The sequence below is a fragment of the Canis lupus genome, chromosome 17, assembly GCF_048164855.1.
Source record: "Canis lupus baileyi chromosome 17, mCanLup2.hap1, whole genome shotgun sequence".
NCBI classification, from domain to species: Eukaryota; Metazoa; Chordata; class Mammalia; order Carnivora; family Canidae; genus Canis; species Canis lupus.
Window position 1 is genome coordinate 2,792,537 of NC_132854.1, and position 15,032 is coordinate 2,807,568.

The 15,032-nt window shown below is 48.3% G+C and overlaps 2 protein-coding genes across 6 annotated transcripts in view; one reads left to right on the plus strand and one right to left on the minus strand.

Moving 5' to 3' along the window:
• Window positions 1-2,645, minus strand: part of COL4A2 (collagen type IV alpha 2 chain) — a 169,700-nt gene extending 167,055 nt beyond the window's left edge. Inside the window, exons 1-3 of one of the 3 annotated variants that reach the window (XM_072782394.1) lie at window positions 2,536-2,645; window positions 1,431-1,517; window positions 1,274-1,328 (exon numbers count right to left, since the gene is read on the minus strand). In XM_072782394.1, coding sequence (XP_072638495.1) covers window positions 1,274-1,328; window positions 1,431-1,474 — 99 coding nt within the window. In that variant the 5' untranslated portion in view covers window positions 1,475-1,517; window positions 2,536-2,645. Of the gene's footprint in view, window positions 1-1,273; window positions 1,329-1,430; window positions 1,518-1,803; window positions 1,918-2,041; window positions 2,205-2,535 lie in introns of those variants that run through there. The other 2 variants (XM_072782395.1, XM_072782393.1) reach the window with 2 other exon arrangements.
• The window catches only part of COL4A1 (collagen type IV alpha 1 chain), a 141,439-nt gene continuing 127,746 nt past the window's right edge, over window positions 1,340-15,032 (plus strand). Inside the window, exon 1 of one of the 3 annotated variants that reach the window (XM_072782398.1) lies at window positions 1,340-1,384. In XM_072782398.1, the coding sequence (XP_072638499.1) occupies window positions 1,355-1,384 (30 nt within the window). In that variant the 5' untranslated portion in view covers window positions 1,340-1,354. Of the gene's footprint in view, window positions 1,385-2,258; window positions 2,380-15,032 lie in introns of those variants that run through there. The other 2 variants (XM_072782397.1, XM_072782396.1) reach the window with 2 other exon arrangements.

The window sequence follows — 15,032 nt, forward strand, 5'->3', positions numbered from 1 at the left end:
CTCTCTATCCTCCTCCTTTGGGAGCGTGTGTGCTGCTCTGACTGGGGCCAAGTCCTATATGTTGTGCGTGTGCGTAAGGACCACGAGAGTCAGTGATTACAGTGTGTAGGTGCTATCTTCTTAAATCAGGACATGTGAAAAGGAGTCAGATCTGAGCTTTCTGAAAGCTTTGGCCTGGTCTGTTCTGGTAAAAGTCTATGGATTCCTCTTCTGACTTCCCAGTCTGTGCCAGGAACTGGAGCAGAAGGCAGAAAAGTGAGGCTAAGGGTCCTTTCCAAGCTAGAGTAGCTCTTTTTCAATCACTGCCTTGAAAATCCTTGTTTGTTTCACATGAGGACAGAACAATGAAAATAACAGAATTTCAATCAAACCACAAATGCGGCTTCCCATGGTCCTGTGTTTGCACTCTACCCCCACAGGGAAACTTCAAGAGCCACCTGGGAAATCAGGTACTGGGTTAGAGTGGGGATGGGGGGGGGTGCGGTGGGGGACACCGTGCATTCCTTCCATTTTTGGTCCCAGTTTAAACATCTGTGTCCGAGACTGAAGGGACAGCCAAACCTGTGGCTTGTCAGCCTCCTTATGTCAAGCTCAATGAAAGTGGCTCCAACTATTTAAACACAATTCACGAAATTCTACAGTGCAATCCCAAGCACACAGACAACAGGGCAGAGCAGCCCTGAATGCACCTTAGCACCTTCCACCCTGGCTAAGACTTGGGAGAAAACACAGGGTTTCTGCCATTCTTCATTCACATGGGTTAAAACACAGTACACTGCTGTCTTGGTCTCCTCCTGCTCTGCCCATTCCCCAAAAGCCTCTCATTTAAAAGCACCAGAAAACTCTCTTCCAAGGATGGAATCTAGACACCCGCTTCCCAGCACCACAGACGTGTTTCTTCTGGGTACCCTGGCCCCTCATCGCCATGTGATTGACAGTCTTCCGTCTAGGAAGCCGGGGTTTCACTCTAGCATAGCAGAGGATGCCACAGGCTATGTTTTAAATTACTGGCTGGGGGGGTGGGGTGGGGGCGACCACGGCCTGTAACACACAGGTCTCGAGTGGGGGAACCCACGGCAAGGCAAACTTGAGAAGTTCTCTGGGCAAAGCAGCTCTGTCCGAACCTGGACAGGGTCAGGGCTGCACACAGAGGTGAGCTCACACATGCACACTCAGGTGAGCACGCATGCGCTGCCTCCTGGCAAGGCCACTCGGTGTCCCTTCCACTCTCCCCAGCACCAGTCAGAGCCCACGCCCGGGGCCCACGACTCACCGCCAGGACGCTCTGGGCCAGGAGCCCCACTGTCACAGCCCCCAGCAGCAGCCACCTGGGTGAGAGAGAGGAGAGAGCGCCATGAGCCTGGGCCTCGGCCTGAGCTCCGAGGTGCGCGCCGGGCCCCGTCCCCGTCCCCCGCAGGAAGGTCGCTTACCGCCGCAGGGCAGGGCTGTGCGCCGAGCACCGGGGTCGGTCCATGCTCCTGACCCGCCGCTCCGGGCTCCGCGCGGTCCCTCCTCGCCTGCAGGGCGAGGCACAAAGCGGGCTTAGCAGAGGCTGGGGAGGGAGCATCCTCGCCGCGGGCCTCCTTCCGCGAGAGGCGGCCGGGCGGGTGCGCCCCCATCCCCGCAGGGCTGCGCCGGAGCCGCTCGGGGTCCCGGCAGGAGGAGAGGGAGCCCCGCACTTAGGCCCCGCTCTGCGCCCCCCGCCCCGCCCCGCCCCCCTTGGGCACAGCGCGGCCCCGGCCTGCGCAGGGCGCCCCCGTCCCAGCCTCGGCCCGGGCCCTGCGTCCCCGCGGCCGCCCTCACCTCGGGCCCGGCGTCAGGGGCCGGCGGCTCGCATCCGGCGCTCCGGGAGCCGGCCCGCTGCGCAGCGGCTGCGCCTCGGCCCTCGGGGGCGCCGGTCGGGGGCGGGCGCGGGGGCGCGGGGGCGCGGGGGCGCAGGGGCGCAGGGGCGCGGGGGCGCGGGGGTGCGGAGCGCGGAGCCCTGGCGTCCCGGCGCGCGGCGGCCACAGTCCCCGGGCCGCGCGCTCCCGCCGCCTCTTACCCGCGCCGCAGGGTCCTCCCCTTTGAGACGCCGCCCGCGCGCCGCGGAGGGGAGGGGGCAGCGCCAACAAATTGGGGAGCTCGCCGGGCCGCGCTCAGGTCTCCGCTGCGAGCGGCCGCGCCCGGGACGGTGCGCAGCGCTCGCGCCCCGGCCCTCCGCCCTCCAGCCGCCAGCCGCGGCCCCCGAGCGCCGGCCGCCGGCCCCCCCGGTCCCCGCCGGCCCCCGCCGGCCCCCGCCGCCCCGGGCGCGCCACCATGGGGCCCCGGCTCGGCGTGTGGCTGCTGCTGCTGCCCGCCGCCCTCCTGCTCCACGAGGAGCGCAGCCGGGCCGCCGCCAAGGTGAGTCCCCAGCCGGCTCCGCTCCCCGGCGTCCCGCCCCGCGCCCCGGGAGCCCCGCGGGCCCCTTTGTCCCCGGACCGAGCCGCCCGCCCGCCCCCGGGGTCGCCCTCCCCGCGCCGCCCCCGGCCCGTGACCCCGGTGGGCTGCGTCCCGCACCCATCAGGGAGCCTCCTTTGTTGTGGGCCGGGTCGGGAGAGGCGGAGACCGTCCCCGGGGCCCTGGGCAAGCGGACCGAGCCGGTGCGCACCGTGCGGCGAGCGTGCCCGGGAGCCTGCGGGACTTGGACTCGCGCCCTCACCTGCCCCGGGCGCCCGGGGGGGGGGGGTGCGGGGTGCGGGGTGCGGGGTGCGGGCGGGGGGGGGCACGCGCGCCCCACGCCGCTGCGAACCCGCTCTCGTGCCGGGGAGTCGCTTTGGACGTGTTCTCCCGTGCTTGGGCGACTGTGCTGGGTGATGCCGAGCAGTGCTGGGCCGTTCGCCTGGAAACAGCTGTATCTGTGCTTTCCCACGACTTTTCTGTGGCCGAAGCACGCTCGAGAGCAGAAGTGGGGCTCTCGTGTAGTGCACTTTCAAAGACTTAACCAAACTCGACTCCTTGCCTTGTGTTAATGCACATTAAAAAAAAAAAATTATAACCACATTATATTTGAGTGTGAAACCAAAATGAAACTCCATCTTATTGTTCTAAGCACAAACTGTTTTCCTAGTTTTCATTTCCTCCGGCTGTGTGCTTGCCCGGAAAGGATCTGGGAGCTGGGCTTGCAGGAGTAAAGGCTTCGAGCTCTGGACCGTCCTTGATGTACTGTTGTTCTTTCTTTTTTTTCCTTCCTCTTAGACAGAATAAAGACCTCGGCTGGTCCCCGGTGTGAAAGCCTTGGAGACAAAACCCCTAGGAAGTGTGGCTTCTAAAGGCATTTTGCATTCTCCCCCCACCCCCGCAAGGTTTAAAAATTACTTTGCTACTTTGCCACATTTCCTACTTATTGTTTTACCGTTTCAGATCCTAATCTTGCTCTTAGGTTTTGTTTGTTTGTTTGTTTTCCCTCCTCTCCTGGAGGAATGATATTCAGACTCCACTGCATATAAAATGTATTAACTGTTACATGCCAGAGTGAGCCAGGAGTATGCACACACATCTCATCCCAGGGCAAGGTTGACTCTTTACTGGCAGCTCCTTCATTGGCTGTTGAAAGGACTAGAGATCACAGCAGCAATTAACTTGAGACAGTTTCTCCCAGCCCTGAGTCCAGCCAAGCACCATACTCAGTTGTTTAAACGCTCTCCAGTAAAGATGACAAAATACTTTCAAAAGAGGAGTCTTTATTTGGGTGTAGAAATAGTGACCAAAAGATTTAGTACTTCCAAGGAGAAGTTGCTAAACTTGATGATGAGAAAATGAGAGAAAGTTCTTCTCTATTTGGAAATACGAACCTCTGTTTGGACTTAGATTTTCTGGTTGATAATACTAGCAAAGCAAAGCTAATTATAAGAACTCGCTTTTCAAACAGCTAGGACTTTAAAGAACAAGCCACATGCTTATGGGGACTGCTCTTGCCTGGGAAGTCAAACTCATTGCTGTTGTTTGGGATTATTTTACTTCCCTTTAATTATTCTCTGAGGCCCAAGCACATTCCTGTCCACTGGCTTGGCTCTAAACCTCAGGGTGTCCTATAGTGTTTTCAGATACCTGGCACATGGGTGACACCCTCTGATCAGTCACCAACTGACTCAGCAGGAGTTATCTTTACACTTTGTTTTTCCTGGTTTAAGTAGAGAGATATGGGTATAACCTATGGATATGTAAGAAAATCCATTTAAATGTAATAATTTATCTAACTTTTAAAATCATTTCACTTTTTATGTCATCAAGAACATTCTTTTTGCTTACCACTTCCCAAAATTACCTGTTTGGAACCAAAAAGTTGAAATAGCTCCAATATTGATCCTAGCAAAATGCATTTTAAAATACATTAAAAATATGTTTGAATGATAAAAGGGATTCTTGGATTACCCTATGCCTTTGAAAGAGAATCTGAATCACAATTCACCTACATGTGTACCTGTCCAAACATCACCTGTGCTGGGCAAGAATAGCGCTTTCCTCCCCCCAACCCCCCCGCCCCCCCCCCCCCCACACAAATGAAAGCCTATTTGATTTTATATTTGACCGTATCTGCCATGGTCATATTGTTCATTTACTAGATGGATTTTCTGAGCCAGTGATTTTTTTCCCCATGCCCAGTCTATTCTGACTCCCTTCCCCAACTTATTGTTTCTGAAGCAAGAAAGGAGGACAAGAGTTCAAGCCTGAGATAGAAGTGTGCTCAGAGTGTTAGGGTTGGGGATGCCCTGTGTTCTGAGTTATGCAGTCAGATTGGAGGGAATTGTCTCTATGGCATGCAGCCTCAGACTCCTCTCTCTCAGTCTGTGTGACCCCCCTGTCAACAGAGGATATCTCAGGATCAGAAGTGTGAACTTGCCTAGAAGTGCGGTGATGCCTGCCCACTGGTATTGGCATGTTCACACCATTACTCACTCTCATGGAGCTCAGTGACCCAGAACCCACGGGAAGTGACATTTAGTTCCCGTGTGAGTATGGACTCTGTTCTGTGGCAAATGTCATTTAAATGAGGAGGTTGGTCTCTCCTCTGGGCCCAGTGACAATGAACATCAGCTCAATATGTCAGGAGTGATACTGGTGAAGATGTAACCCAAACCATTATGTTCCTTATGTATAGAATTGGACCAGAAGGGAAGTACCTCTGATCCCTTGGCAGATCTGTCCCTTCTTCCAGGGGGCCATCCTTTCCTTCCTTTGTTCCACACATGCACCCTGGGCCTTCTTGCATACCCTGCACTCTGCCTGGCCCTGGCCAGGCAACAGTGAATGGGACCCACTCTGCCTCCAGGAAGCTTGCAGTTTGGCAACAAATGCTGAGCCACAGGCAAACAAGGCAAGGTACATCAGGGGCCCTGTGAGCACCTAATCAGCTTTGCGAAACTCAGAGGAACTTCTAGGAGGACATCCACCTCCAAATGTGAGGGGGAAATAGGAACTATGAGCTCAGCGTATTGCTTTCATGAGTAGTTATGGTGCATTGTACTCAGAAGTATGATGAATCTACCTGTCCTTTCATAGACCTACAGGTCTTTGCATTTAAAAATGACCCTAAGGTTCCCTCCTTTGAGATACCAAGATGCCATGGCTTCTCTTATCAGTCGTGGTAGCTGAACTTTCCCCCCCGCCCCCGAGGCGTAGAGACACTGAGGGACTGGTCTAGGTGACCAGTGGTAAGAAGCACCCAGCTCCCAGCCAGAGCCCTTTCCTGAGGCTGCAGGTACATTGGGATGTTTGGAAGGTTGCCACATGGATGGCTGATTCTATGCTGGAGTGCCTTTAGGAACTGACCCAGAAAACCTACCCTCACTTGGGCAAGGACATGAGGGAATTCACAAAACCCTGCATTATTCATTAACAAGACTGTGGGCAATGTCTTGGGACCAGTAAGGATGGCCATGACTTTATAAATTCAGTTACTTAGTGAAGAGCTGGTAAAGATTTTGCAGACAAATTGAACCCACAAGTGACTCTCTAGAACAAATCGTTGTGTTGTAGAAATCCAGAGGGCATCAAGAATTAAGTTATAATACTTGTTTTGAAGAAGTATAGACAGTGTTTGTTAGAACATTTGTTCCAGGAATTTAAAAAGGATTAACCTCATTAAAATACCTCTCAAGCAGATTGAGTATTTTGAATTCTTGAGATAGAGTAAGCAAAAGCAACAATAGGATGCCGAAAATAATATCATTAGAGCATTGTTCTTCCTGCTATTATTAAACAGCCACTAAAAAATGTTGACTGTAGAACAATACAAAAGACATATTCCTACCATTCTTAGGCATACAATGAAAGAGGATATAAACCAGGACACGTTTCAATGGTTAATTTCTTTTGAGGCATTGAACGCTGTAAGAATTACTTGGGGTTAATATTTTTATAGTCTGGTACATGGTGAACTGGTTGCATCCTGTGTTTCCCTCTATTGTTCTCCTGGTCTTAATCCAGTGACATGTGTCTCTCCTAGCTTTCCTTCTGTTTCTCCCTTCTTCCTCTGCCCAGATCCTTCATGCGGGTATGCTGTGGGGTCCGGCCAGTGGGCTCCTCTCTCCTTCTCTAGCTGAGGAGATCTGCTCTCATGATTCCTTATTCCATGAAGGGGGTTCCAAACCTTTTTCTTGAACTCCAGCCTAGGATCTTCAACATTCCCATGGGACACGTCACCTTGGCTTTGGTCTCAGACTTAGCAAATGTGTTCCAAGCTGAACTTAATGTCTTACCCATACCGACTGCCCATCCCCACTCCTGCTGTTTGGTCGTCGACACCCAGCTTAGACATGGTGGCTTTACCTCAGGGCTCCACTCTGTCTCTTTTTAACCGCTGTGTCACTCGGTCACCAAGGCTGCCATGTCTTCTTTCTATGCGCTTCTCAGCGTCCCCACCTGCTTTCTCCTCCCAAGGCTATGGCCCCCTTTCAGGTCTATTCACCTTCGGCCTGGGTTTTGCCACAAAACCCTCTTGGCTCCCATGCTTCCTCCAGCCTCAGGCTCCCGCCAGCCAGTTCCTCGTGTTGTCCTGCGGCTGGTGGTCTTCGGGGGTCCCACTGATGGTCACGGGCAGCCTCTGACGGTGGCTGCATACCGTCTAACCGAAGCTCTCCTTTGTGGTGGGCTGGTTTTTGTTTGTCTTTTCCTGCTTGATTTTCTATAGAGCAGTTTCAGGTTGAGAGGAAGGTGCCAAGATTTGCCCGTATCCCCCCTTTGCTGATGCAAACACTGCCTCCCCTTCTGTTGATGTTGCCCACCAGAGCGGGACATTTATCACCAAATGGATGACGTACGATGACACATCAGCATCACCCAGAGTCTGTAGTTTACATGAGGGTGACTCCTGGTGTTGTGCATTCCCTGGGTGTGGACAGAGGTGCAGTGACACGCCGCCATCCCTGTGGCGTTACACAGAGTATCTTCACTGCCCCCAGGACCCCCTGTGCTCTTCCTGGTCACCCCTCCCCATCTTGCTGGCAACCCCTCATCTACTCTGATCTCTTCTGGAGTGTCATAGAGTTGGAATCATGTGGGATGTGGCCTTCTCACAGTGGCTTCTTTCACTGAGTAATGTTCCTTTCAGGTTCTAGTGTGTCTTTTCGTGACTTCATAACTACTGTCTCGTTAGCACTAAGTAATGTTGCACTTGCTGGATAGACTGTGGTTTATTTGTCCATGCACCTGCTGAGGGGCATCTTAGCTGCTTCCAGATTCTGGCAATTATGAATAAAGCTGCTGCAGAGTTTCAGGTGGACATAAGTGCTCAACTCCTGTGGGTAATACCTGATTGACTGCTGGTCAGTATGGCAAGGGTATGTTTAGTCTTGTGAGTGACTGCCAGGCTGTACCCCAAAGTGGCTGCACCATTTGCATTCCCACCAGCAGTGAGGGAGAGTCCCTTTCCCCATCCTCACCAGCATTGGCTGTGGGCAGTGTTGGGTTGGGGCCACCCTCCATAGTAGTGCTATCTCAGTGCTGCTTTAATTTGGACTTTGCGTGCCTTCATGACCTGGATCCGTGGAGTTTATCTGGCCTGATTCTTCATCACTCCCCAACCCATAAGCTGGATGATTGTCATGAAGGACCAATCTTTGTGTTCCATGGGATGATGTCATCTCTTTGAGCCTCAGGTCCCTAACCAGTCATACAATGTCTGTGAAAACCTTCACCTCCCTCTGTGCGGTCCTGCGCCCGAAGCCGAAGCAGGTTCAGCACTTAAGTGATGTTGGTTGTTATCACTGCCAAGTGGCTGGGACCTCATTGTCTTATGTCTGAGGCTTCTGAGACACCACAGGACAGAGCTTCTTTCTAAAATTCCCCACTGTGTGGAGGAGCACTTGACTCATGGAGGGAGATCACTAATGACTAGTAATTGGTGCTAGTGTTTCTGGCGAGCGTTCACTCACCAGCCCTGCAAGAGCCCCAGTGCGATTGTGTGCTGGCTCACGTGAGTGCTGTGCCGTCCCCGTGGCAGTGTTAGGAACAGAAAGAGAATTAGTGCCAAATGAAGGTGTTTCCTCTTCGTTTGGAATTTGGAGTAGTTGTTGCACGACAGACTAAACATGACTTGGAAATATACACAGTGCTGAATTCTTTATGTAAATAGTTTATCCCGTGGTTTAGTAATATTCCTAGCTTTCCTATTTTTAATGTTTAATCCGCACACTATAAGAGCATTTTAGTCATCTGAGTTTTACGGCTTGCTGGATTTGTGGTAAAAGAGAAGATAAAGATAAAGATAAATGCAAAGTGCCCGATCAGATACGAAAGGGATATTTCCCATACCGCGAGGCTTTTGCAAATATGTTGGTTTTATCTCTTGCTGATAAAGGACAATTCTTCAACCTCTTCATCTTTTACTGCTCTTAGAATCAATACTTAGTTCAGAGCTTTGGAATTACTATTGTTCGTTCCCGAATAAATACCTATGTGTACTGTGGGTATTTCTTTCGTGCTCAGATAACAGCAAGAGATACTGCCTGTGAACTGGATGAAGTCAATACGATGTCAGTAGCTCTATTCTCATCTTACCAAATATACTGACCACAGGAAAAGCCATTCGCACATGCTCTCAGAGAGGGGTTAGCTATTTAAATTATGTTTTCCAGCTCAGCGCGATATTTGGAGACACAGTATTCCTGTATTTGACATTTCATGAAAATTGTTAGAATTTTATTGAGTTTCTGCTTTAGAAAAATAAACATATTCCTTCATCATGAACAAAACTCAGGGATTTCTGGTTGTGACTCTCAGTGTCTCCAGAGCTGCTTGCTCAAGTTTTTCACAGCAGCCACTCACACCTGGAGATGAAGGAGGTTCAGAGCGGCTGGAGTAGTGAGTAGTGGTGTGTCTTCACTTTGGAGAAGTGAACATTCCTAATGTGTGGCATAGCATGGGGGACATTCTGCAGGCCTCAGAATGTTACAAATAAACCCAAGGATAACTCTTTTGTTATTATTTCTTTGTTTCTATTGAAGAAATATTTTATTTTTATTTTTATTTTATTATTTTTATTTATTTATGATAGTCATACAGAGAGAGAGAGAGGCAGAGACACAGGCAGAGGGAGAAGCAGGCTCCATGCACCGGGAGCCCGAAGTGGGATTCGATCCTGGGTCTCCAGGATCACGCCCTGGGCCAAAGGCAGGCGCCAAACCGCTGCGCCACCCAGGGATCCCCTATTAAAGAAATATTAATGTATATTTTAATCAGTGGAACATTGACTTACATCTCTAACAAATTTTTATAAAGTAAATTTCATATTTTTGTAATATGAAGAAAACAATCACAGTTTATTCTAAAACCCCATAATTATCCTTTTATGTAACTAGTCAGCAATTTTGAGCACAGGAGTACTTATTTCTATATCATCCAATTGCATCAGCTTTAAAATGTCATTTTAAAATGTAAGTACCCCTTTTCCCAATTAGCTTTAACTTTCAAGTTGCATTTTAGAATTTTTTTTAGAGAATATAGTAACATTTTAAAAGCTTGAGTGAAGGTGTATCACTGTCTTTTTTACCTATAACATGCAAGGTTTTAGTAGGAAAAGAAAAGGTCACAGAACCTTTAATTTGGCTCTTTTTTTTGGTAATGTCCATTTGGAAAATACTTTATATCTTAAATAGAAGTAATTGTATATTAAGAGGTCAGCTTACTTCCAAGGACTCTAAACTTAGCCACGCAAAAGAAATGTCTAAGTCTGTAGGAGGCTTGGCCAGAGGGATACATTTACACAACTTTTTGGAAAGAATCTGGAGAGAAGCTCTGGATGGGGTTGCAGGCACTGTCGTTGAACACAAGGGTGCCGGTTTGCATCTCTTGCTGTGCCTCTTCTGAAGCTGTGTGACCCTGTGCCAGTGACCTCCCTCTCTTGACTCACATTTCATCGTCTGTGCAGTGGGGATAGTAGTAGTGTCTCGCTTGGGGGGACACGTGAAGATTACACGAGTTAATGTTTAGAAAGCATTTATGCAGTGACAGGCACTCTTCTCTTGGTTAAATTAAAAACGAATTCTGAGGAATAAGTAGCAAAGTAGCTCTATCATCAAGGGAGGGTGTTGGGGCTGGAGACCACAGAAGGTCACCTGTCCCAGTAGTCCTGGCTCTTGAGCCCACAGCATAATCTCCTGGAGGAATTGGAGAAGCAGAGATGCCAGGCCCCCCTCCTAGAGTTTCTGAAGCAGTGGGTGCGGTGTGCACCTGAGAACTGCATTTCTAACAGGAGATGCGGCCGTGGCTACTCTGGAGACCTTAGGTTTTGTCTGTTCTCTTCTTAAAGGGGCAGATGCTTGATGCAGGTGAGCAGTAATCCTGCTGTTCTGGGACATTGGTTTGCCTTCCAAGAGAAGCTGAACCATTGGGCACCTGGGTGGCTTAGTGGGTTAAGCGTCTCCTTCGGCTCAGATCATGATCTCAGAGTCCTGGGACAGAGCCCCATGTTGGGCTCTCTACTCTGCGGGGAGTCTGCTTCTCTGTCTCCCTCCCCTTCCCACCCCCACCCATGCCCTATGTCTCTTTCTCTCTCTCTCTCTCTCAAAAATAAATAAATAAATATCTTTAGAATCTGAACCATTGTATTAAAAATGACTCTTACAATTTTCCTTTTCTTCTTTTCATATTGGTTTTTGTTGCCACTGGTGATCTCAGTTCTAGCCCTGCGGTGCCACCTGGAGGGTGGGAAGCAGGAAGAAGGTTCTAGAAGCATGTATGTGGAGTGTCAGGATGCTTGAGGGTTCATTTGCAGAGGGTTTGGCTGGTGGGAATTGGGGGCAGCTGGTGCCTACAGAAGATGCTGGTCCCTTCTGGTCCTCTTCTCCTCAAGGCATGGGACATGAGTTTTCCCATGATTATCCATGTTAAGTCAGAGCTTTTGCCATCCTTATGGCTCTGTTCATGCCCGTACGCCTGCTGAGAATGTGCACAGGTGGTTTGCTTAGGGGCTGGCCAGCCAGAACCCAGGCAAGTGGTGGGACTGGCCCCCCAGTGTGTGACCGCCACGTCTTGTAGCACCCATGCCACCACCCAGTGGGGCCTCTGCTGCTTGGCCTCCCCATGAGGCATTTCTGTTCTGTATCTTATTACGGCTAAAACTATTTCCTGGATCTTAAAGACCTTTTGGGGTTAGTGGTTTAAAATAACTCCTAAATTTTGGTCAGGAAATGGCCTATAAAATTAAGATAAACTTGCCAAAGCAGGATGATGGGATAAATACTACAACGTGGGTAATTGAGCCTCTGGGTCGGATGTATTTTGGATAAGAATGCAAACCTGGTCCAGGCATAGTTCTGTTCACTGATGAACTAGGTAGTACATACTATTTATTATAGAGGGTGTGTAGCAGGCTGTGTTCTTGGCTCAACCCTTATCCATACCTTATCTTTCACACACATTTTTGCGTTGGAAACATGACACAACAACAGATGCTTTTTATCAGTTCCTTAAAGCAGCTCCAAACAAATAGCTTTGGGTACCTCAGTAATAATTAGATTTTGTTTTTCCAAATACTGTAAATAATAAGATTGTATTTCTTTATTCTGGAATTTGGGCTTTTAAAACTTAAAAACAAATTTACAATTAGCCATTTATTATTATTCCTTCTTGACCCTAGAAATCTTTTTGTCTTCCGTGGAGTTACCATGCATGAGTATATTATAGAGACACGTGTTTTTCTTTTGCCTGGATAATTCATTTAAAACACACAGAACTTCAGGCATTGTTTTAGGCTAGAAGGCAGATTTGTAATCAAAGCCCCCTCCCTTTTACATCAATGAAAGTAAATAAGGCTGAGAATTCACTTAAGCACATATCATAGGGCAATTTTTTTTTTTTTAAGATTTATTTCCGTATTCGTTGGAGACACACAGAGAGAGAGGCAGAGACTACAGAGGGAGAAGCAGACTCCCCACAGGAGCCCGATGTGGGACTCGATCCCAGGACCTTGGGATCATGCCCTGAGCCGAAGGTAGACATTCAACCACTGAGCTGCCCAGGTGCCAGCCTAGCACAAATTAATAGGTTCATAACTCAGAATCTTGCTTTCGGCATTCAAAATCTGTTCAATAAATGTGTGTTGAGTCTCACTTGAGGTCAGAAAACATGCCAGCAGCTAGAATTTTTCTTGTGCTTTGTATTTTGATATATGCCCAAGGTAACAAAAATTTTAATAATGGCGTGAGAGGTGTTACACTGGAAAATTTAAACCTTCACTGTTTTCCTTTTTTCCTCCAGAATTTTCACTTGGGTTCTGAAACTCTAGAAAGATCACCAGAGTGAAAGATGATGTGGGGCCAGACCACACGGGTTTAAATTCTTGGTTCACCAATAATGAGCTGCTTGACTGTGGGCAGCCTGCTCAGTCTCCCTGTGTGCTGGTTTTCTCATCTGAAAGTAGGAGCGATGCTACTATACTCCTTTACAGTGTCGTTGTGAAGATGGGACTCACGTGATAACATGTTTGAAGCACATAAATGAAGGACTGCCCTATCATGAGTCCTGGACACATTAGCTCTTATTGGTTTCATTATTATATGATATTCACCTGTAACTAAAACTGTGCAGGCTGAAAAAATATCTTTCTTTGACCTCTACATCATTCTTTAAAATTCTTGGATAATATATAGATACTAGGATTATAATGATATTCACATACATGCTTTAATTAAGTTTTTATTGCCTAATTGGAAGGGGATAGTTCTGCACCTAGAGCATTCCAAGGTGGAAAACTGGATGTTGAACACAAAACTAACACGATGAGCACATTGGGATGAAATGCATTGTCCTGATTTCATGTTAGGAAGTGGCCACATTCACACAATTTCAAATTCTCACGAGATGCCCTGACAGTTGGTCTCTGAGGGCCACTCTGAAGAGGGTGTCTTCCCTAGGTTTCTTCCTAGGCGTGGCTAGTGTGAAGTGAGCATGGTTGGACAGAATGTTCTGCAAAGGTGGGAGCCACTTTCCAGAACTTTCTCCCTGACCTTGTTCAAATGAGAAAGGGCATCTTTTCCTTAGCCTGAGAAATGGAGGGTTCTCAGAGCTTTGTTTCCTCAACTTCCCAAATACATGTGGGCTCTTGGAGTCTGATCATTGACTCTGGTAATTATCATATCCACTGAGTCCAGAGTTGATGGATTTCCCTAAAGGCAACAACCCTATCTTTTAGTGATAAATTCTTCTGGAATGAGCCAGTCATGGAGCTCGGTGAGCCATTTTGGCCAGAGAGTAGATGTGGAGACAGATCCAAGTGGTGGCCCACTCACTGCTAAGATCTCATGATCACCAGGTTCGATCCTGCATGGAGGGGCTGCGTTTCTGTCTGCCTTGGGCCTGATGTTTTCTGTGAGAGACCGTGTCCATGGGGCACCAGAGGTGGGTCTTCCAGCCACATAAACATCTGCTGCTGAGATCCATTTGAGAATTCACCTTAGGTCAGGGTCAGGAAGCCACAGAGTGGGAGAACATATGAAGAAAATCCAAACATGCTGACAGATTGAGCATGTTTATCCATTAAAAAGCCTAAAAATGAGAGAGCCCCATATATCTTGATAGAGAGTTTTTCTGCAGAGGTCTGTACATGTCTTAGGGAAATGAGTCTTGTTTGTACGGTCTCCATTAATGATCATTTATAGGATGTTAAGGCTTTTGTGTATTAAGTACTTTAATAAATATGTATGCACATATATATATGTTGGTATAAACACGCATACACGTATCATACATATGCAAAACTTGAATATGTTATATATATATATAGAGAGATATAATTAATGATACTTGGTCATTCATTCATGCATTCATTCATACAGTAAGTATTTTACACTCACTATGTGCTAGATGTTAGCCTAGGCTGGAGAACAAAACAGACAAGAATTGCTGCCCTCAAAGATTGTTTATGGAATCAATACAATCAGATAATTTTGACCTTGCATCGTGCTGAACTAGAAAATATTTTAAAAGATGCCCCTCTTTGCTCTTTTAGGAATGCCTCAGCTTCAGAAATTCAACTTTGTTAAAAGAGCTATAAATATAAGAAAGAGAACCAAGGTCCTTCGTAGGAAGTATTATCTGCTTTGTATCTCTAATAGACCTTCAGGTTTGTTCCGTTTATTTAGAAAAGAAGAATTTCAAAATATCTCTAGAGTAGGGAATGAGTTAGCCTGGGTCTCCTCTCGCTCTGGGAGTTGTGCAAAGCTAGCCAGGGGGGAATGCTTTGCATTTAGAGAGGACAGAGGCAGCAAATGTGGAAATACCAGATGTAAGAATGAGAACTTCAGACAGCAAATATGTTTCTACAGTGTTCACTCCAGGCGTTTTGATGAGAATGGCATATGTCACAATGGCGATGATGCAAGGATATTGTCCTTTGCCTTAAAATTGTATTGGCCTGTGGCCAAGTCAGCAGCAACCTATGTGAAGAGGTTTGATGCAAACAGAAGGAGGGATGCTTTCGTAATTCACAGGGACACACCCCAAGGACCTCTAGTTCCAAAACACACAGCAGTTATACCCCCTCCCACTCCCCACAGCAAGCCCCTTGGGGCAGGCTG